The 23,588-nt window shown below is 42.3% G+C and overlaps 1 protein-coding gene across 2 annotated transcripts in view; it reads left to right on the forward strand.

Moving 5' to 3' along the window:
* LOC137384350 (guanine nucleotide-binding protein subunit alpha-13) overlaps positions 1-23,588 on the forward strand; it is a 95,489-nt gene that overhangs the window by 41,971 nt on the left and 29,930 nt on the right. The window contains exon 2 of one of the 2 annotated variants that reach the window (XM_068058248.1): positions 12,127-12,177. The exons of the other annotated variant lie outside the window; for it this stretch is intronic. Within the exon in view, the coding sequence (XP_067914349.1) occupies positions 12,127-12,177 (51 nt within the window). The remainder of the gene's footprint in view (positions 1-12,126; positions 12,178-23,588) is intronic. 2 annotated transcript variants of the gene reach the window in all.

Genomic DNA, 23,588 nt, shown 5'->3' on the forward strand with positions numbered 1-23,588 from the left:
GAGGTCCAACCTGCTGGCTCTTGAGCTGTGGCATTAGCACGACTTATTTTGTTTAACACATCACAAATTTTTGTCACTTGAGCCTCTTGTAAATTAATTTTTCTCCAGGTGAATGTAACTTTCTAGAGCAATAATACCAAAAACTTATTGCAGTTCGAGGATTTTATTCTGCAAAATGATTCGTGGTTGCCTGCATAAGATATTGTATTTCAAAATGATTTATTGTATGCCTTGAGGCATTTTGAGAAATGTGGTGAAATGCTTTAGAAATGCAAAGCTGTTCTTATTCCATTTTGGAAACCGGGACCATAATAGTGCTCCTTCATGTATCTTGCACAGGTTTTTTTCAATCATGTTTTTATTGGAGCAAAATGATTGAAATAGCTGCAAGGGATTTAGCCAACTTTCCTATGTTTTCTGCTTGGTGAAAGTTTCTCGGCTGTTAGTCTGGTTGGGTAAAGAAAAACAACTGTAGCGCTCCCATTTGCAACATCAAAGCAGTTTTATCTGAAACCTTGTCAAACCAGTTTTAAAAAAGGTGGTGGCAGTTTCCTTGAAGTACAGTTATTAAGTTGCTGAATTTAATATTATCAATAAAATACCTCAAACCCAAGAGTGCCCAAGTTTTTGTCCAGGTGAATTAATTAGTGGCATATCAGGGCCTTGGCTCAGCATGTAAAGCTTGAACCCACATTCCCATTAGTTTGTATACACCTCAAGTTGCTGAAACTGAAGGATCTTGGTGTTATGATTTAGGATTTATCCCTTCGTATAGTAACACCCCATTCCAAACCCAAAAGCCCTACAAAATTAGATCAGGACAAGCCAAGTAAGAATGAAAGCAGTGGAAAAAGGACTGAGTTGCTATAGCCTGGGTATCAATAGAGTACTGCATATTTTTTCTTAATATTGCAACACAAGTACAGCCTTATGTTTGGTACTGTACATGGTCAGGTGAGTTAGTCAACATTTAGATGTAATTTATTATAATATATTCTAGTACTGTGAACATAGAGATGTAAATCATCTTTACTTAATTTGTCAGTGCAATTAAATTATTAGTAGATTGGGATAAAGAACTTAAATCCATCCATCTATTTTTCTTTAAACCTATGTGCACTCGGTCCTAAAGTTCATTTATCCAGGGAATGATTTGTTTTGTGGAGCAATTACGTATATTTATATATCTGCAAATGCTTTTAAGGTAGTACCAGTAAAATACCCTGGACCATTGATTTCACACTTCTGGAACTGATCCCATCCCATCCCCTGATGTGCACTTGAGTTGAAACACAACTGTGAAAGCAGACAATTAAAAAAAAAAGTCAGCATCTTGAACTATGCAGCTTTATTTACCACTGAAATAAAAGCAAAATATTGCAGATGCTGGAAATCTGAAATAAAAACAAAGTGCTGGAAGTACTCAGCAGGTCCGGCAGCATCTGTGGAGAGAGAAGCGGAGTTAACATTTCGGGCCTGTGACCTTTCATCAGAACTGGCAAAGATTAGAAAAGAATTGGGGGATTTAAGCAAGTGAAGTGGGGGAATGGGGTGTGGTGGTTGATGGGGAAGAGAACAAAGGAAAGTTGTGTGATAGGGCAGAGGACAGGAGAGATTAAATAACAAAGCTGTCCTGGGACAAAGTCAAAGTGTGTGTTAATGCTTGTGGTGAAAGACAAAGCATTAGTCCAGAGAGGGTGGTGGTAGCAGAATAATGAGCAGCCCTGACTACATGAATAACAGGCACATGGTTAAAAATAATTTTTTTTTAAAAAGGCCAGTCGTGCTCTGAAGTTATTGAACTCAAATATTCAGTCTGCAAGGCTGTAGAGTGCCTAATCGAAAGATCAGGTGCTGCTCCTCGAGCTTGTGTTGATGTTCACTGGAACACTGAAGCAGGCCAAAGACAACTGTTGGCATGAGAACAGGGGTGGGGGGATTTGGTGTTGAAATGGCAAGTGACTGGAAGCTCAGGGTCATGCTTTCAAACCGAACGGAGGTATTCTGCAAAGTGGTCACCCAATATAGAGATGACTGCATTGTGAGCAGCGAATACAGTACACTAAACTGAAGGAACTACAAGTAGATCACTGCTTCACCTGGAAGGAGTGTTTGGGGCCTTGGATGGTAAGGAGAGAGGAGGTAAAAGGACAAGTATTACACCTCCTGCGATTGCATGGGAAGGGGAAGAGGTGTCGGGTGATGGAGGAGTGGACCAGGAGGAGGGAACAATCTCTTCACAATGCTGACGGGAGGAGGAGGGAAGATGTGCTTGGTGGTGGCGTCACGCTGGAGGTGGCGGAAATGGCGGAGGATGATCATTTGGATATGGAGGCTGGTTGGGTGGAAAGTGAGGACAAGGGGAACCTTGTTGCGGTTCTGGGAGGGGCAGGGGTGAGGGCAGAAGTTTGGGAAATGGGTCAGACACGGTTGAGGGCCCCGTCATCCATGGTGGGGGGGGGGGGGGGGGGGGGATTCCTCAGTTGAGGAAAAAGGAAGACATTTACCACTGATTAAGGTTGTTCCTTTTTAGAGTCTGTCATTTGATGGAATCAACCATTGCCTTTCAATGGTGTTCATTGATTGTGTAAGACAGTATGTACTGCAGCTTCTTTTGAACACTTGAACTAAATAGTCTTGAAGATCAGAAGTTAAATAAATGTGGATATAGCCTTTAAATCTTAATTTGGTATGCAGTGTGGCTATCAGTGTCGCTCTGCTTCCAATTAATTCTGTGATGTTTTCCTGTAGGAAATCTTGCATTTGAAATTTTCAATTGAGATTTGCCAAACAGTTTTTTTTTCTTACACTAATATTAGAAATCACCCTCGAGATTGAAAGTTTGGATGTATAAATTATTAATGTGCATCGCAAGCATTTATGAATTTACAAGTACTTCAAGTTCGATTACCTTAGAAGAACTGAACATTTTGCAGAATTTGTATACATACTTTAGAGGAAAGGTTGCCTCAGATTCAGGAGTAGACCCAAGTACAGATTTCTGTTGACAGTTGCTTGTTTCTCAATATCTTGATAGCGATTCTGTCATTTCCTGTAACTGGGTGGAGCTCAGATAACCATAATGACACAGCTTGGATGCCTGTACTTCATCTTGTACAACAAATTTGGATTATAGTGATTAGCTTACTGTGGGAATCTGATATTACTTGGCAGAACTGTATTTCAATTGAGCATCCATCATAGGTTAGAACCTATATCTATTTTTGTGCAGTTATATTAAGATTCTCTCTGAAATGTGTAAAACTTTACAGTTTGGTTGGAATTTCAGAAAAATAGGAATTTTGGGAGAAATTACAACAGTATAGCAAACATTTAAAAGTAGGTAAGTAATCAAGAACATCAAGATAATTATGAATGAAGAAAGCCATTTTAATTTATTCAGGAGAATCCTCAAGTCCCTGAATTGCAGCATCCAGATGTTTCTCATGTTCCTAGGGTTTTTACCTCCACTACTCTTGAAGTCCATTGCATGCAGTGGTCTGTTTAAAAAATGTCCTGATTATCAAATCTAGGTTTACATTTTATTATTTTGAACCTGTGGCACTTGACTGTCTCACAATTTAATGTTTGAAACTTATCTTTTCCATCTGTTAATTTAATGTTGTCCTAAGGCCGTCTGCAAAATCAGAATGGGAACAAATCCTCACTATTCAGTCAAACACTAAATGTTGAAAGTGATTTTTTTCCTTAAAGTTTTGAAATTTAAAAAGAACTTGTTTACCTGTGTGAAATGTTGAAGAAATTCTGAGCTGTTGATCGAATAAATGAGAGTTGAGTTTTCATAGAGCTTATGTGTATTAAGGAAGAACCTTTTCAACTTTGGTAGACCATGTATGTTTCCACATGCAAGTAGATTCAATGATGTTTGCCAATAGAAATATTTATTGGATTAGCCAATCATTATTTTTCTGTTACCTGCACATTTGAATTGCTTAAACTGTTCTCTTGTACATTGTGAGTAACCCCTCCTGAGGTGAAGAGCTTAATTCTTTGAACTCGCTTTAATTAGAGATTAGTAATAAAAAGCTGGGCCTGTATAAAACTATTCAGCATAGGCTGTCCAGCTAAAAGAAATAACATGTATTTATGTAGCGCCTTTCACAACCTCACAACGTTCCATCAGCAATAAAGTATTTATGAAGCGTAGTCACTTAACATGTAAGAAACACTTGTCAATTTATATGCCGTAAGGTCCACAAACAACAGAGAGAATGACCATCATCTGTTTCAGTTGTTGGTTGAGGGCTAAATGCTGGCCAGGACATCAGGAGGACTTCCCTGCTCCTCTTCAAAGAGTCTGTCAGGATCGTTTACGTTCACCTAAGGGGGAAGACTGAGCCTTGGTTTAACATCTCTCTGAAAGCGCAGCACACCTTCAGTACTGCACTGTAGTGCCAGCCTTGATCATGTGCTCAAGCCTCTGGAATGGGGCTTGAACGCACAATCTCTTACTTAGTTGATGAGGACTCTTGGCTTTTTTTGTGCTTATAAATAAGAAGTCTTATTACAAGCAGCTATTCTAAAAACCCGTGTGTGATTAATGCTTCAGTCTGGTTAGGCCATTTTCCATAAAATAAAAATATACTAATATTGCTGCAGCTGTGATTGCCTTGATAAAATTGATATGAGGTTTGTATTTTAGTATATTAGGCGGCAACATCTGAAAGCACAGCATTAGTTTTCACATTTATGCTGATGCCATGCAGCTTTACCTCACCACCACCTCTCTGAACTCCTCCTCTGTTGCTAAATTATCAGACTGCTTATCCAACGTCCAGTACTGGATGAGTAGAAATTCCCTCCAATTAAATATTGGGAAGAATGAAGCCATTGTTTTTGTCCCCGCCTCAAACTCCGTTTCCTAGCTACTGATTCCATTCCTATCTTTGGCAACAGTCTGCGTTTAAGCCAATCTGTTCGCAGCCTTGGTGTCACAGGAGGAAATGGTGGCCTAATAATGTCATTGGACTAGCAATCTGGGGCCCAAGCTAATGCCCTGGGGACGTGGGTTCGAATCCCACCATGGCAGCTGATGGAATTTAAAATTCAGTTAATCAATAAATTCAATAAATGTAAAAAAAAATCTGGAATCGAAAGTTAGTATCAGTAATGGTGCCTTGAAACTATCATCGATTGTCATAACCCATCTGGTTCACTAATGTTCTTTAGAGAAGGAAATCTGTCATCCTTACCTGGTCTGGCCTATATGTGACTCCAGACCCACAGTTATGTGGTTGACTCTTAACTGCCCTCTGAAATGGTCTAGCAAGCCACTCGGTTGTCAGGGGCAATTAGGGGTGGGCAACAATTAGGGAACACCACCACCTACAAGTTCCCCTCCCAGTCACACAACATTCTGACTTGGAACTATATCGCCGTTCCTTCACTGTCGCTGGGTCAAAATCCTGGAACTCCCTTCCTAACAGCACTGTGGGTGTACCTACCCCACATGGACTGCCGCAGTTCAAGAAGGCAGCTAACCACCACCTTCTCGAGGGCAATTAGGGATGGGCAATAAATACTGGCCTGGCCAGCGATGCTCACATCCCATGAATGAATTATAAAAAACAAATGCTGGCCTTGCCAGTGATGCACACATCCCATCAAAGAAAAAAAATTGACCTGAGATGAGCTTCTAATCTCTTATTAAATACGTGTAGTAGTAGTAGTAATAGTGAGGTGAAGTGAGTAAATTTGTCCCTACATTTTATAAATTCAAACCAGTTGTGGGACTACTGCAGAATGAATTTGTTCTGTATTTGAGGTTAAAACTATTACTAATAGTGAGGCATCTGCCTCAGAGTTTGTCTAAATCCAGGCTATATCCACCACATTCTTAATCTCAGCATAGTGCTCAATAAAGTGTTGAAAGTAATTCTCATTAAAGAGTTCTGGTGAATTTTGCAACTCGGGCCGAATATCTAATGACTGTGACTAAACCAAAGGAAACAAATACACTTGAATCAAAGGACTTGCAAGCCATAGGTGCTGCATCTTCTGTGAACCAATTTAAATTCTAGATGGAACTAAGTGGAACAGGAATGACACTTCTGAAATCAGAAAGTTAACCTATTTCATTATATCCTGGATTTTGATGAAAGGCCTTAAAGTAGAATGATTGCATTATGTAGCCTGCTATTGTGGACTGAAATGGTGTGCTGTACCATTTGCTAATGCAAAGCAGGAATATTCAAATAGTAATTTTTGAATGAGGTTTGACATTTAAAAGCAGCTGTTAGTTTTAACAGCTTATATTTCTATAGTGCCTTTAATGTAATTAAACATCCCAAGGTGCTTCACAGGAGCATTATGCAACAAAGAATGACACTGAGCCACTTAAGGAGATATTAGGTCAGTTGACCAAAAGTTTGGTCAAAGAGGTAGGTTTTAAGTGTCTTAAAGGAGGAAAGTGTGGTAGAGAGGCAGAGATGTTTGGAGGGTATTCCAGAGCTTGTGCAGCAAAGTTAGACTCAAACCAAAGAAGCTACATCACTCCAAGCAGAACGGCTGCCTGTGCATCAACACGAACAGAATTTCTTATCCACAGCTGTTACATAAGTTTCTAAATTCACTTGAAAAAGCCCTTCAAAACACACCTACAGGGGATACAGAGACCAAGTGGGCCCACATCACAGATGCCATCTATGACTCAGCAATGACCATCGTTGGCAAATGTGAGAAGCAGAATGCAGACTGGTTTCAATTTCACTTTGAAGAGCTGGAACCTGCCATAGCCGCTAAGCGCATTGCACTGCTGAACTACAAGAAAGCCCCCAGTGAGTTAACATCCGTAGCACTTAAAGTAGCCAGAAGCATTGCACAAAGAACAGCCAGGCGCTGTGCAAATGACTACTGGCAACACCTATGCAGTCGTATTCAGCTGGCCTCCGACAGTGGAAACATCAGAGGAATGTATGATGGTGTTGGAGCTTTTGGGCCAACCATCAAGAAGATCGCCCCCCTAAAGTCTAAATCAGGGGACACGATCACTGACCAACGCAAGCAAATGGATCGCACTACCTAGAACTGTACTCCAGGGAAAATGTCACTGATACCGTCCTCAGTGCTGCCCAGTCTCTGCCAGTCATGTATGAGCTGGACGTACAGCCAACAAAATCGGAACTCTGTGATGCCATTGATTCTCTAGCCAGTGGAAAAGCCCCTGGGAAGGAAGGCATTACCCTTGAAATAATCAAGAGTGCCAAGCTTGCTGTACTCTCAGCACTCCATGAACTGCTTTGCCTGTGCTGGGATGAGGGAGCAGTACCACAGGACACGTGTGATGCCAATATCATCACCCTCTATAAGAACAAGGGCAACCATGGCGACTGCAACAACTACCATGGATCTCCCTGCTCAGCATAGTGGGGAAAGTCTTTGCTCGAGTCATTTTAAATAGACTCCAGAAGCTGGCTGAGCGTGTCTACCCTGAGGCATAGTGTGGCTTTCGAGCAGAGGAATCCACCATTGACATGTTGTTCTCCCTTCACCAGCTACAGAAGAAACGCAAACAACAGATGCCCCTCTACGTTGCTTTCATAGATCTCACCAAAGCCTTTGACCTCGTCAGCGGACGTGGTCTCTTCAGACTTCTAGCAAAGATCGGATGTGCACCAAAGCTACTAAGTATCACCTCATTCCATGACAATATCAAAGGCACCCCTTTCGTATCCTGAGTGACGTGAAACAGGGCTGTGTTCTCGCACCTACACTGTTTGGGATCTTCTCACCGCTACTCTCACATGCGTTCAAGTCTTCAAAAGAAGGAAGTTTCCTCCACACAAGATCAAATGGCAGGTTGTTCACCCTTGCCCATCTAAGAGCGAAGACCAAAGTACAGAAGGTCCTTATCAGGGAACTCCTCTTTGCTGACGATGCTGCATTAACATCCCACACGGAGAAGTGTCTACAGAGACTCATCGACAGGATTGCGGCTGCCTGCAATGAATTTGGCCGAACCATCAGCCTCAAAAAAACGAACATCATGGGACAGGACGTCAGAAATGCTCCATCCATCAATATGGACGACCACAATCTGGAAGTGGTTCAAGAGTTCACCTACCTAGGCTCAACTATCACTAGTAACCTGTCTCTTGATGCAGAAATCAACAAGCGCATGGGAAAGGTGTCCGTTGCTATGTCCAGACTGGCCAAGAGAGTGTGGGAAAATGGCGCACTGACACGGAACACAAAAGTCCGAGTCTATCAAGCCTGTGCCCTCAGTACCTTGCTCTACGGCAACGAGGCCTGGACAACGTATATTCGCCAAGAGCGACGTCTCAAATCATTCCATCTTTGCTGCCTCTGGAGAATCCTTGGCATCAGGTGACAGGACTGTATCTCCAACGCAGAAGTCCTCGGTGGCATCCCCAGCATATCCACCCTACTGAGCCATCGGCACTTGAGATGGCTTGGCCATGTGAGCCACATGGAAGATGGCAGGATCCCCAAGGATGCATTGTACAGCGAGCTCGTTACTGGTATCAGACCCACCGGTCGTCCATGTCTCCACTTTAAAGACGTCTGTAAACGTGACCTGAAGTCCTGTGACACTGACCACAAGTCGAGGGAGTCAGTTGCCAGTGATTGCCAGAGCTGGCGGGCAGCCATAAAGGCGTGGCTAAAGAGTGGCAAGTCGAAGAGACTTAGCAGTTGGCAGGAAAAGAGAAGTGTAAGGAGAGAGCCAACTGTGTAACAGCCCCGACAACTAATTTTATCTGTAGCGCCTGTGGAAGAGTCTGTCACTCTAGAATTGGCCTTTATAGCCACTCCAGGCGCTGTTTCACAAACCACTGACCACCTCCAGGCGCTTACCCATTGTCTCCCGAGACGAGGAGGGCCTAGGCAACTGAAGGTGCAGCCACTAATGGTGGAGCACTTAAAATTGGGAATGTTGAAGCCAGAATTCGAAGAGCACAAATTCCTTGGAGGGTTGTGGGGCTGGCGGAGGCTAGAGATCGGTAGGGGCGAGGCCATGGAGGGATTTGAAAACGAAGATGAGAATTTTAAAATCAAGATGTTGCTTGACCCAGAATTCAGTGTCGGTCAGTGAGCAAAGGGTGTGATGGGGGAAAGGGACTTGGTACAAGTTAAGACATGGACAGCAGAGTTTTGGATGACCTCAAGTTTACAGAAGGTAGTATGTGGGAGACCAGCCAAGAGTACATTGGAATAGTCAAGTCTAGAGGTAAAACAGGTTTGAGTGAAAGTTTCAGTAGCAGATAATCTGAGACAGGGCGAAGTTGGGTGATGTTACAGAGGTGGAAATAGGTGATCTTAGCTATGGCACAAATATGAGGTTGGAAACTCATCTTGGTCAAATTTGACAACAAAGTTGCAAACAGATTGGCTTAATCTCAGACTGTTGCCTGTGAGAGGGATGGATTCAGTAGCTAGGGAACGGCGTTTGGAACAGGGACCAAAAACAGGGACTTCAGTCTTCCCAATATTTAATTGGAAGAAATTTCTACTCATCCAGTATTGATGTTGAGTATGCCGTCTGATAATTTAGCAATAGTGGAGGAGTCGAGAGAGGTGGTTTTCATTTTAAAAGATTCTATATAGCTAAGTACTGAGGGAAGTTGCAGTTTTGATTCATGAATTTGAGTTTTTCCTGGCCGAACTAAAATAATGGATCGAATTGGTCAGTTTTATACACATTAGTCAGTAGTGCCTCATTATTTCTGCAGCTGTGCAAGGCACTTCTTTAGCAGTAACGCTGCAAAGTTTCAGCACAGAGCTCGGAAATTGTGGCATTTCCCCCCCCCCCCCCCATAAAGACGGAACTTGCATTTATATTGAACTTGCTTTTCAAGAAGTTTGGCCATCCCAAAGTGCTTTAAAACTACTCAAGTACTTTTGAAGTGTAGTCACTGTTGTAAAATGGGAAAAGTGGCAGCCAATTTGTGCACAGCAATGTGATGATGACCGCATAATCTGTTTTAGTAATGTTGATAATTATTAACTAGGGAGAGCTGTCCTGCTATTCTTCGAAATAATGCCGTGGGATCTTTTAAATCCACCTGAGAGGGCAGGTACACCATCAGTTTAATGACTCCTATGACTGCACAGAAGTCTCTCATTACTGCATTAAAGTATCAGTGCAGGTTTGTGCTTCAGTCCCTGGAGTGGTACTGAACTTACAACCTTCTGACTCAAAGGATGAGTTTACAAACTATGGAATCACTAGACGAACATTTCAGAGGTTTGCAAATTAAAACATTGTTTCCTTACAGAAAAGAAAACATATCTTTCTGTCCCCATATTCTCCACCTGCTTCAAATGGGCTGTGACTCCTATTGGAGTCATGTGTTCCAATTGTATATTGGTCAGGTATATGCAAGGAATTTAAAATAATACATTTGGATAGATCCTGCTGCTGTTTTACTGTATTTTTAAATGCTAAGTGTTTGACTCTAGTTCATTGTATGTAGAAAGTCAATCATTTTAAATTAAGTTCACTGCAAGTGCTATCATTAATTAAAGTCACAGGCTAGAGAGCTTAACAGCATGAAGCAAAGATAAGTGATGAATTGCATTCCCTGATAAATGCCTTGCTGTTAAGTATAGTGCTTTCATGACTTACAATAATGTGGTAAAACAGCTAAATGTACCTAGAATTCTTTGGAACGAAACACTTTTTCTGTACACTGTTCATTAGAGAGGTTGTTTAGCTACCATGTTTATTCAGTTGTCTTTCTTTTTCCAAGTGGGGAAAAGGACAAATTCTAGAATTAAAACAAGTGCAATTCTGAAATTATTTAACCTGTATATCTTTGTAAGGTGGGCTTAATTGAGTACCATGCATATGAAAATAAGGTTGAGAAATGAGTCATCTATGCTCCATTGAACTACATAATTCAAATGCTATTTTCAAGTACCTGCTCTCTGTATACTGCCAACAGACTCTTATACTCAAAATCCAAGGTAACCTACAGTTTTATTCTAAAAGTAACAATTTTTCCTTGTGTGGCAATAAATCCTATTTTACTTGTATAAGGAGCAAAAAGCAAAGTACTTTAGAGGCTGGAAATCTTAAACAGAAACTGCTGGAAACACTCAGCAGGTCAAGCAACATCTGTAGACAGAGGAAGGTAATGTTAATATTTCAGATCAGTAACCTTTTGTCGGAACCCAAATTCTGTCGAAAGACTATTAAGCTAAAAATGTTATGGCTACCTGTGTCAAAAGGGAGCAGTTGCTTTAATGATCGATGTAGCAAAAAGCCTGCGTTGAATTTTCAATGTGTCTTTTGTATTGCTAGATAAACACCCGTGATCATTAAAATCAAAAAGACATCAGCTGTGTAGACAAATTGTCTGGAAAGGACTCTACAAAGTGCATGTTTTTAATCTAGTACATGCAGTGGTCGACCTGAGGTGATATTTGGAAAATCAACCTGAGGCTATAACAGTGAATCTCAAACATCTTTCCGTTGACCTTTGCCCAATTGAAGTCTGCTATAGGAACAGCTGGGTGCATTGAACTGAGCTAGTATCTAGTATACCAACCCAAAAACATAGCAATTGGTTTTGATGACCGGTACCTTTTTTTCTTTGTGCCCTAAAGATTGCAGAATTTTTTTTTGTCCCACAAACATTAATTTTCACTTGCAAATTTGTGTGTTAGATTTTGTTTTAAGATGTTTGACTTCCAGTCTTTTGCTCAAATTCTTTTAACAATCATTTAAAACACATTTCAGAAAACGAATTTAAGCAAAGCATTTGTGTCATTGCTGTAAAGATTGATGTGGATAACTTGTTTTTTAATGGGTGCGCTCAAATTATGACAATTTCATAATTTTTTTGTCTGTAGACATGATGCAACAACTTGCAATTACATAGCATCTTTAATGTAGTAAAATGTCCCAAGGTGCTTCCTGGGAGTACAAGACTGCACACATACCCAATTTAATTGTTCAGATCTGCAGAAGAATGATACACAATTAGAACAGCACTGTAAAGCTGTTTGCGATTAATAATGTTTCTTAACATTTGACTGATCAGTACCAAAATAATTAGCACCAACTGGAGCTAACTTTCCTCCCCCAGGTTTAAAGACACATTTGGTGGTGAACTAAATGGCATTTTCCCCCCTTTTTTTCAGGGAGAATCTGTGAAATATTTCCTGGACAATTTGGAAAGATTAGGAGATCCGGTAAGTAACTTATTGAATGTAGAGTTTTCTCTACTGTCTTAAAAGATTCAATCTTGCTGGGGTAAATTTGACTTGTCTGAATAAAACCTATTATTTTCATATTGTGAAAGGCAATAGACACTTTATACATTTGATTGGAGAGAATGAGGGTTTATAGCACATGTAACAATATAAATCTTAATGGTTGCAATTCAAAATGTAGGAAAATAGGAATTGATGTTTTAAAATCTGATTAAACCCTTGGATAAATGAAGAAACATTTTTCCAAATGACTTTTTTTTAATGGGCTTTGTTTGCTGATTACATTCTTTTGTATTAAAGTCAGTCAGTGTAGGCATCCCTGTAATGCTGACATGATTGGGATAACAGCATTTATTATTGTCAACTAGCAGAATCTGCTGACAATCCGTTGCCCATTTCATAAGATTAAGTCACATTTTAAATGAACAGTAGAGTGAAGTTAGTGTTTTTCTTTCTGTCCTTTATCAGTAATATCGCCTGGTGTTTTGAAGGTATTTTGTTTCATTTTTGATTCCTCCATGCCATGCACCATTTTCAACTGAGAGGGCAGTATGCTATCTGGTCACAGGTCTTCGGTTGTGCTATTCACAATTTGCTAGTACTTGCTTTTTTGGGCAGTGATTTTTGACAGTGTAGTTTGTCAATCTGTAGGACGAGTAAGCAATCTGGAATAACTTTCCTTTTCTTATGTTCTGACTCTCTGGTTTTTACCTTCTCTGTGCTCAATATTGCCAAGAACTACCCAGCTAGGGGAAGAAACCTGCTGTATGTAACTGCAATGACCTTGCTTTTGAGAGTAGTGAATATGTTTCAGCTCAAGTTTACCATACTATTATAAATGTAAATGCATTCCATCAATGTTTCCATCAATGTATGTTAGGAAACCAAGCTATTGAACTTTTATTCATCTTGCTAAAGAATGTACTTTGGTTTTACAGTTCTCGCTCATTAAATAGGACTTGCGAGTATTCTGGAACTCTTTTTTTTTCTCAGACTGGAGTTTTCTAACCTGTTCGCAGGGTTATATAGTCTACACAAAATTAATTATTTGATTTCTTTTTCGACATGCGTTCCAACTGCTAAAAGATACATTTCATGACAGTCCTGAATTTATAACGCAGATTTCCATGAAGAAAAGTAGAGTCAAAAACTGGAATCTTTTCAGAGGAGCTTTGGACTTCTCTGGATTGAAGCACTAAGATTACTTGTAACTATCTCAGTAATCTCAACTCTTGAGTCCTCACTGTCCCTCTATAACGTGCACACATTCTTGCACATTCTGACCATATGTGATTGAAATCAGCACAAATCCAAATATCCACAGTCACTGGGCTGAGTATAGAACCTTACTGTATATGGACAACATTACCCTCTCTACTTGATCTGGACTGCACATCATCCTTAGGGCACTTGGTTTAAGGTTTCAGCCAAAAAACACCTCTGGCAAGAGGCAGTGGCGTAGTGATAATGTCATTAAACCAGTAATCCAGAGGTCCAGACTAATGTCCTGGGGACACTGGTTCAAATCCTACCACGGCAACTGGAATTCAAATTCAAGTAATTAATGAAAATCTGGAATGTCTCAGCAATGGTGCCATGAAACTTCCATTGATTGTCGTAAAAATTGATCTGGTTCACTGATGCCTTTAAGGGAAGGAAATCCGCTGTCCTTACCTGGTCTGGCCTACACGTGACTCCAGGTCCGCAGCGATGTGGTTGACTCTTAACTACCCTCTCTCTTAACTAGCCTAGCAAGTCACTCAGTTGTCAAGGGCAGTTAGGGATGGGCAACAAATGCTGGCCTTCCCAGTGATGCTCACATCCCATGAAAGAAAGAAAAATGATGTACTGAGGGGCCCCCCTCTACTACATAGAATTGTTATCCGAGACTATGTGCTCAAGTCTTTGGATGGGGGCTTGTACCCACTATCTTATGCAGAGGTGAGAATGCTCCAACAAGCTAAAGTTAACAACTAAAGAAATTACTGAAGCCAATTATGGGTGGGGATTAGTGATCAGCATTTCGTCAGGCTCAACCTTCTAAGCCCAAAGCCTTTTGTCAAGGCATGAGCACTCGCTATTAAAGCAACATTAATTTTTTAAGAGGCAGAACAAATTTTAAGCAAAAGGATTTCTGATTGCAAGATCCCCTCCAACACTTGAACAGATTTCAATTAAACTTCAAGCCACTTACAATCACCAGAGAAGTGGTACTGAGTAAATTTTTGGAGCTGTGGGCTGACAAATCCCTGGGTCCTAATGGACTTCATCCTAGGGTCTTAAAAGAAGTGGCTAGTGAGATAGTTGATGCGTTGATAATTTTCCAAAATTCCCTAGATTTGAGGAAGGTTCCATTAAATTGGAAAGTAGCGAATATAACTCCTTTATTCAAAAAGGGAAGGAGACAGAAAGCAGAAAAATACAGCCAGTTAGCTTAACATTTTTTAAAAATTCATTCATGGGATGTGCGCGTCACTGGCTATGCCAGCATTTATTGCCCATCCCTAAATGCCCTTGAGAAGATGGTGGTGAGCTGTCGTCTTGAACCGCTGCAGTCCATATGAGATAGGTACACCCACAGTGCTGTTAGGAAGGGAGTTCCAGGATTTTGACCCAGCGACAGTGAAGGAACGGCGATATAGTTCCAAGTCAGGATGGTGTGTGACTTGGAGGGGATCTTGCAGGTGGTCGTGTTCCCATGCATTTGCTGACCTTGTCCTTCGAGGTGGTAGAGGTCGCGGGTTTGGAAGGTGCTGTCTACGGAGCCTTGGTGCGTTGCTGCAGTGCATCTTGTAGATGGTACACACTGCTGCCACTGTGCATCGGTGGTGGAGGGAGTGAATGTTTGTGCATGGTGTGCCAATCAAGTGGGCTGCTTTGTGCTGGATGGTGTTGAGCTTCTTGAGTGTTGTTGGAGCTGCACCCATCCAGGCAAGTGGAGAGTATTCCATCACACTCCTGACTTGTGCTTTGTAGATGGTGGACAGGCTTTGGGGAGTCAGGTGAGTTACTCGCCGCAGGATTCCTAGCCTCTGACCTGCTCTTGTAGCCACGGTATTTATATGACTACTCCAGTTCAGTTTCTGGTCAATGGTAGCCCCTAGGATGTTGATAGTGGGGGATTCAGCGATGATAATGTCATTGAATGGCAAGGGGAGATGGTTAGATTCTCTCTTGTTGGAGATGGTCATTGCCCGGCACTTGTGTGGCGCAAATGTTACAAGCCTGGATGTTGTCCAGGTCTTACTGCATTTCTACATTGACTGCTTCAGTATCTGAGGAGTCGCGAATGGTGCTGAACTTTGTGCAATCATCAGTGAACATCCCCACTTCTGACCTTATGATTGAAGGAAGGTCATTGATGAAGCAGCTGATGATGGTTGGGCCTAGGACACTACCCTGAGGAACTCCTGCAGTGATGTCCTGGAATTCAGATGATTGATCTCCAACAACCACAGTCATCTTCCTTTGCACTAGCTATGACTCCAACCAGCAGAGAGTTTCCCCCCTGATTCCCATTGACTCCAGTTTTGCTAGGGCTCCTTGATGCCATACTTGGTCATATGCTGCCTTGATGTCAAGGGCAGTCACTCTCACCTCACCTCTTGAGTTCAGCTCTTTTGTCCATGTTTGAGCCAAGGCTGTAATGAGGTCAGGGGCTTAGTGGCCCTGTCAAAACCCAAATTGAGCATCACTGAGCAGGTTATTGCTAAGCAAATGCTGCTTGATGGCACTGTTGATGACACCTTTCATCACTTTACTGGTGATTGAGAGTAGACTGATGGGGTTGTAATTGGCCGGGTTGGACATGTCCTGCTTTTTGTGTACAGGACATACCTGGACAATTTTCTACATTGCCGGGTAGATGCCAGTGTTGTAGCTATACTGGAACAGCTTGGCTAGGGGTGCGGCGAGTTCTGGAGCACAGGTCTTCAGTACTATTGCTGGAATATTGTCGGGACCAATAGCCTTTGCAGTATCCAGAGCCTTCAGTCGTTTCTTGATATCACATGGAGTGAATCGAATTGGCTGAAGTCTGGCATCTGTAATGTTGGGGACTTCAGGAGGGGGCTGAGATGGATCATCAACTCAGGACTTCTGGCTGAAGATTGTTGCAAATGCTTCAGCCTTATCTTTCGCACTGATGTGCTGGGCTCCCCCATCATTGAGGATGGCGATATTTGTGGAGCCACCTCCTCCAGTTAGTTGTTTAATGGTCCACCACCATTCACAGCTGGATGTGGCAGGACTGCAGAGCTTAGATCTGATCCGTTGGTTATGGGATCGCTTGGCTCTGTCTATTGTATGCTGCTTGTGCAGTTTGGTATGCAAGTAGTCCTGGGTTATAGCTTCACCAGGTTGACACCTCATTTTGTGGTATGCCTGGTGATGCTCCTGGCATGCCCTCCTGCACTCTTCATTGAACCAGGGTTGGTCTCCTGGCTTGATGGTAATGGTAGAGTGGGGAATATGCCGGGCCATGAGGTTATAGATTGTGGCTGAGTACAATTCTGCTGCTGCTGATGGCCCACAGCACCTTATGGATGGCCAGTTTTGCATTGCTAGATCTGTTCGAAATCTATCCCATTTAGCACGGTGATCGTGTCACACAACACACGATGGACGGTATCTTCAATGTGAAGACGAGACTTAGTCTCCACAAGGACTGTGCAGTGGTCACTCCTACCAATGCAGTCATGGACAGACGCATCTGCGGCAGGCAGATTGGTGAGGACAATGTCAAATGTTTTTTCCTCGTGTTGGTTCCCCCCGCCCTGCCGCAGACCCAGTCTAGCAGCTATGTCCTTTAGTACTCTGCCAGCTCGGTCAGTAGTGGTGCTACTGAGCCACTCTTGGTGATGGACATTGAGGTCCCCCACCCAGAGTACAATTTATGCCCTTGCCACCCTCAGTGCTTCCTCCAAATGCTGTTCAACATGGAGCACTGACTCATCAACTGACGGAGGGCGGTAGGTGGTAATCAGTAGGAGGTTATCTTGCCCATATTTGACCTGATGCCATGAGACTTCATGGAGTCCAGAATCGCTGTTGAGGACTCACAGGGCAACTCTCTCCCTACTGTAGACCGCTGTCCCGCCACCTCTGCTGGGTCTGTCCTGCCGCTGGGACAGGACATACCCAGGGATAGTGATTGCAGTGTCTGGGACATTGTCTGTAAGGTATGATTCCGTGAGTATGACTATGTCAGGCTGTTGCTTGACTAGTCTGTGGGACAGCTCTCCCAACTTTGGCACAAGCCCCCAGATGTTAGTAAGGAGGACTTTGGTCATGGTCGACAGGGCTGGGGTTTCCGTTGCCTAGGTCGATGCTGGGTAGTCCGTCCCGTTTCATTCCTTTTCATTGACTTCGTAGCGGTTAGGTACAACTGAGTGGCTTGCTAGGCCATTTCAGAGGGCATGTGAGAGTTAACCACATTGCTGTGGGTCTGGAGTCACATGTAGGCCAGACGAGGTAAGGACAGGAGATTTCCTTCACTAAAGTACATCAGTGAACCAAATGGGTATTTACAACAATCGACAGTGGTTTCATGGCCATCATTAGACTCGCTTTTAATTCCAGATTTCTTAATTAAATTCAAATTCCACCTTCTGCTGTGGTGGGATTCGAACCCATGTCTCCAGATCAGTACTGTGGGTCTCCTGGGTTACTAGTCCAGTGATATCACTACGCCACCACCTTCCCTGTCATAGAGAAAATGTTAGAAGCTATTATTAAATACTTTATAGCAGGGCACTTAGAAAAATTCAAGGTAATCAGGCAAAGTCAACATGGTTTTGTGAAAGGGAAAACATGTTTAACCAATTCATTGGAATTCTTTGAAGAAGTAACCTGTGCTGTGGATAAAGGAGAACTTGTGGATGTACTATACTTAGATTTCCAGTAGGCATTTGATAATGTGCCACATCAAAGGTTATTGCAGAAAATAAAAGCACATGGTGTAGGGGATAACATATTGGCATGGAAAGAAGCTTGGCTAGCTAACAAGAAACAGTAGGCATAAATGGGTCATTTTCTGGTTGGCAAGATGTAATGAGTGGTGTGCCACATGGATCAGTTCTGGGGCCTCAACTTTTTACAATTTATATGAATGACTTGGATGAAGGGACCGAAGGATTGGTGCTAAGTTAGCTGATGACACAAAGATAGGTAGGAAAATAAATTGTGAAGAAGCCATAAGGAGGCTACAAAGGGACATAGATAGGTTAAGTGAGTGGGTAAAGATCTAGCAAATGGAGTATGATGTGGGAAAATGTGAAATTGTCAATTTTGGCAGACAGAATAAACATGAAGCATATTATTTAAATAGTGAGAAATTGCAGAGCTCTGAGATGCAGAGGGATCTGGGTGTCCTAGTGCATGAATCGCAAAAAGTTAGTATGCAGGTACAGCAAGTAATTTGGAAAGCTAATAGAATGTTATTGTTTATTGCGAGGGGAATTGAATACAAAAGTATGGAGGTTATTCAGTTATACAGGGCATTGGTGAGACCACATCTGGAGCAGTCATAGAGTCATAGTGATACAGCACAGAAACAGGCCCTTCGGCCCACCGTGTTCACGCCGCCTATCTATTCTAATCCCATTTTCCAGCCCTTGGCCCGTAGCCTTGTATACTATGGTCTTTCAGGTGCTCATATAAATACTTCTCAAATTTTGAGGGTTCCTGCCTGTACTACCCCTTCAGGCAGTGTGTTCCGGGTTCCAACCACCCTCTGAGTGAATTTTTTTTTTCCTCAAATCCCCATTAAACCTCCTGCCCCCCTTACCTTAAATCTAGGCCCCCAGTTATTGACACCTCCGCTAAGGGAAAAAGTTTCTTCCTATCTACGATCCTCATAATTTTGTATACCTCAATCAGGTCCCTCCTCAGCCTTCTCTGCTCTAAGGAAAACAACCCTAGCCTATTTAGTCTCTCTTCATAGCTGAAATGCTCCAGTCCAGGCAACATCCTGGTGAATCATTCCGTGCACCCGCTCCAGTGCAATCTCATCCTTCCTATAGTGTGGCGACCAGAACTGTACACAGTACTCCAGCTGTGGCCTAACTAGTGTTTTATACAGCTCCATCATAACCTCATTGCTCTTATATTCTATGCCTCGGCTAATAAAAGCAAGTATTCCATATGCCTTCCCAGCCAACTTATCTACCTGTGCTGCTGCCTTCAGTGATCTATGAACTAGTACACCAAGTCCCTCCTAGGGTCCTACCATCCATTCCCGAAATGCATCAGCTCACACTTCTCAGGATTAAATTCCATTTGCCCATCTTACCAGCTCATCTATATCATCCTATAATCTAAGGCTTTCCTTGCTATTTACGACGCCACCGATTTTCGTGTCATCTGCGAACTTACTGAACATACCTCCTATATTCACATCTAAATTATTAATATACACTACAAACAGCAAGGGTCCCAGCACCGATCCCTGCGGTACAGCACTGGTCACAGGCTTCCAATCGCAAGAACAACCCTCGACCATCACCCTCTGCCTCCTGCCAGAAGCCAATTTTGGATCCAATTTGCCAAATTGCCCTGGATCCCGTGGGCTCTTACCACCTTAACCAATCTCCCATGCGGGACCTTATCAACAGCCTTACGGAAGTCCATGTAGACGACATCAACTGCTTTACCCTCATCTACACATCTAGTCACCTCGAAAAATTCAATCAAATTTGTTAGACATGATCTCTCCCTGACAAAGCCATGCTGACTATCCTTGGTTAATCCCTGCCTGTCCAAGTGGAGATTAATCCTGCCCTTCAGAATTTTTTCCAATAGTTTCCCTACCACTGATAGACTCACTGACCTGTAATTACCTGGTTTATCCCTCCTACCCTTCTTGAATAATGGTACCACATTCGCTGTCTTCTGGCACTTCGGTGGCCAGAGAGGATTTGAAAATTTGTGTCAGAGCCCCTGCTATCTCCTCCCTTGCCTCACATAGCCTGGGATACATCTCATCTGGGCCTGGGGATTTATCCTCCACTAAAACTGCTAATACTCTGTACTGTATACAGTATTGGTCTCCTTATTTAAGGAAGGATGTAATTGAGTCGAAAGCAGTTCAGAGAAGGTTGACTAGACTAATACCTGGAATGGGCGGGTTGTCTTATGAGGGAAGGTTGAACAGGCTAGACTTGTATCCGCTGGAGTTTAGAAGAGTAAGAGGCGACTTGATTGAAACATATAAGATCTTGAGGGGTCTTGACGGTGGATGTGGAAAGGATGTTTCTCCTTGTGGGAAAATCTCGAACTAGGCTTTTGATAAGGTCCCGCATGGGAGATTGGTTATGAAGGTAAGAGCCCATGGGATCCAGGGCAATTTGGCAAATTGGATCCAAAATTGGCTTAGTGGCAGGAGGCAGAGGTGATGGTCGAGGGTTGTTTTTGTGAGTGGAAGCCTGTGACCAGTGGTGTACCACAGAGATTGGTGCTGGTACCCTTGCTGTTTGTAGTGTACAGTAATGATTTAGATGTGGATATAGGAGGTATGATCAGTAAGTTTCCAGTTGACACGAATATTGGTGTCGTAAATAGTGAGGAGGAAAGCCTTAGATTATAGGACGATATAGATGGGCTGGTAAGATGAGCGGAGCAGTGGCAAATGGAATTTAATCCTGAGAAGTGTGAGGTGATGCATTTTAGGAGGACTAACAAGGCAAGGGAATATACAGTGGATGGTAGGACCCTAGGAAATACAGAAGGTCCATAGATCACTGAAGGCAGCAGCACAGGCAGATAAGGTGGTTAGGAAGGCATATGGGATACTTGTCCTTATTAGCAGAGACATAGAATATAAGAGCAGTGAGGTTATGATGGAGCTGTATAAAATGCTAGTTAGGCCACAGCTGGAGTACAGTGTACAGTTCTGGGCACCACACTATAGGAAGGATGTGATTGCACTGGAGGGGATGCAGAGGAGATTCATCAGGATGTTGCCTGGGCTGGAGCATTTCAGCTATGAAGAGAGGCTGAAAAGGCTGTGGTGGTTTTCCTTAGAGCAGAGAAGGCTGAGTGGGGAAACATGATTTAGGTATATAAAATTATGAGGGGCATTGATAGGAAGAAACTTTTTCCCTTAGCGGAGGTGTCAATAACCAGGGGGATAGATTTAAGGTAAGGGGCAGGAGGTTTAGAGGGGATTTGAGGAAAAAAAATTTCACTGAGGGTGGTTGGAATGTGGAGCGCACTGCCTGTAGAGGTGGCAGAGGCAAGAACCCTCAACATTTAATAAGTATTTAGATGAGTACTTGAAACGCCATAGCATACAAGGCTATGGGCTAAGTGCTGGAAAATGGGATTAGAATAGATAGGTGCTTGATGGCTGGCATGGGCCAAAGGGCCTGTTTCTGTGCTGTATAACTCTATGATTCTAGGGGTCATTGTTTAAAAATATGGGGTCGCCCATTTAAGACTGAGATGAGGAGAAATTTTTTCTCTGAGGATCGTGAGTCTTTGGAATTCACTTCCTCAAAAGGCAGTGGATGCAGAGTCTTTGAATATGTTTAAGGCAGAGGTAGATAGATTCTTGATGAGCAAGGGGGTGGAAGGTTATCGGGGGTAGGTAGAAATGTGGAGTCATCAGTTCAGCTATGAACTTACTGAATGGTGGAGCAAGCTCGAGGGGCCAAGTGCCATACTCCTCCTAATTTGTATGTTCTATATTCTGGGGGGGAAAATCATGCATCCAATTAACTGTTACAACAAGTGGGAAAACTTTAAAGAATATGTTGTGACTTGTGGAGAAATGGGACTGAATTAACTGCAGTTCTCCTGCCTTGGTTGTAATACATCCTATTTCAGCTTTCTATATCATAGTCCCATGTAGAAAGCACTTCCTGGTTTATAGTTCATGCAGATTGAGACTGTTTTCATGTCAGTTTCTCAACACCATTTCAGGATGTTACTTTTCTCAAGTTTATGTATTCCTTTGCAATCAATATTTTGTTGCCTTATTTTTTTTTTAGATTAGATTAGAGATACAGCACTGAAACAGGCCCTTCGGCCCACCGAGTCTGTGCCGAACATCAACCACCCATTTATACTAATCCTACACTAATCCCACATTCCTACCAAACATCCCCACCTGTCCCTATATTTCCCTACCACCTACCTATACTAGTGACAATTTATACTGGCCAATTTACCTATCAACCTGCAAGTCTTTTGGCTTGTGGGAGGAAACCGGAGCACCCGGAGAAAACCCACGCAGACACAGGGAGAACTTGCAAACTCCACACAGGCAGTACCCGGAATCGAACCCGGGTCCCTGGAGCTGTGAGGCTGCAGTGCTAACCACTACGCCACTGTGCCGCCCTTTTCTTGTACTTCATTCCTGCTGCTGATAGTTTTGGCAGTGATTTGACATTTGGTGAGTCTCTTAGGTTGAGCTGTCCATAGACAAATGATGTTAGCAGTTTTGTTTTTTATCTACATTGCAGTGCCCAAATTCCTTGTGCAGCAATGTTGCTTGATGACCAATAGCTGACACTGCTGGTTAGTTGTCTTTGTCTGAGTTGACTATGCTCAGTTAGTGGGATTAAGGATTAATGTAAAGCCCAACCACTTTTAATTTAATTTGCCAAAAGATTTTAAGTAATTCCGTTCATTATTCCTTAATGATTTGTGCCATTTACCCATGATAGAGAAAGAAAGACTTTCATTAATATAGTGCTTTTCACAAACTTGGGCCGTCCCAAAGCTTTTTACTTTGGAGCTGATTTGCATAAATCTTCATTCCTTGAACATTATTGTCTGAACTTGCCTTCTGAAGAACGAGAAGATTGATAGTGCAGTAGTCTTGAGGTCACTGATACTCATATTTCAGTGGTATGAAGAATTAGAAATTATCTATCCTTGGTATCATCCTTGCACTTGGTATCATCCTAGAATATAGCTTATCCTTCTTCCCTGCTATTTACAACACTGATTTGGTGTATTTGGAAATTATTTCAATGAAATTTTCCCTTTGCTTTGTAACTACAATCTGCATACTGTGTTGGGTTATGGAGGGCGAGCTGAGGAAAGATCCTGTGCAATGCATTTATACTTTGCAGTTTTTACAAAGGTTGAAAGACAGAACTACTTGAAAGGCAATCTGATCTTTTGGGATACATATTTTAGAAGATAAACTGTATATGTAGAATAAAAAAGATCATACCAAAGACAACTTCCTGTGAGTGGGAAATGAATTTAACTATCAACTGGCTGTGAACTATTTTCCAGTATTCATATAATCTTTGCAATTTCTAAATGCCACGTGCATTTATGGTTGTAAATATTGTATGTTTAAGGATTAATGGCAAACACTAAAGAGAAATGTTTTAAACTAATTTGTCCAGTACAATTATTTCAAAGTTTAGAATTAT

The sequence above is a fragment of the Heterodontus francisci genome, chromosome 26 (assembly GCF_036365525.1).
Source record: "Heterodontus francisci isolate sHetFra1 chromosome 26, sHetFra1.hap1, whole genome shotgun sequence".
Taxonomy (NCBI): domain Eukaryota; kingdom Metazoa; phylum Chordata; class Chondrichthyes; order Heterodontiformes; family Heterodontidae; genus Heterodontus; species Heterodontus francisci.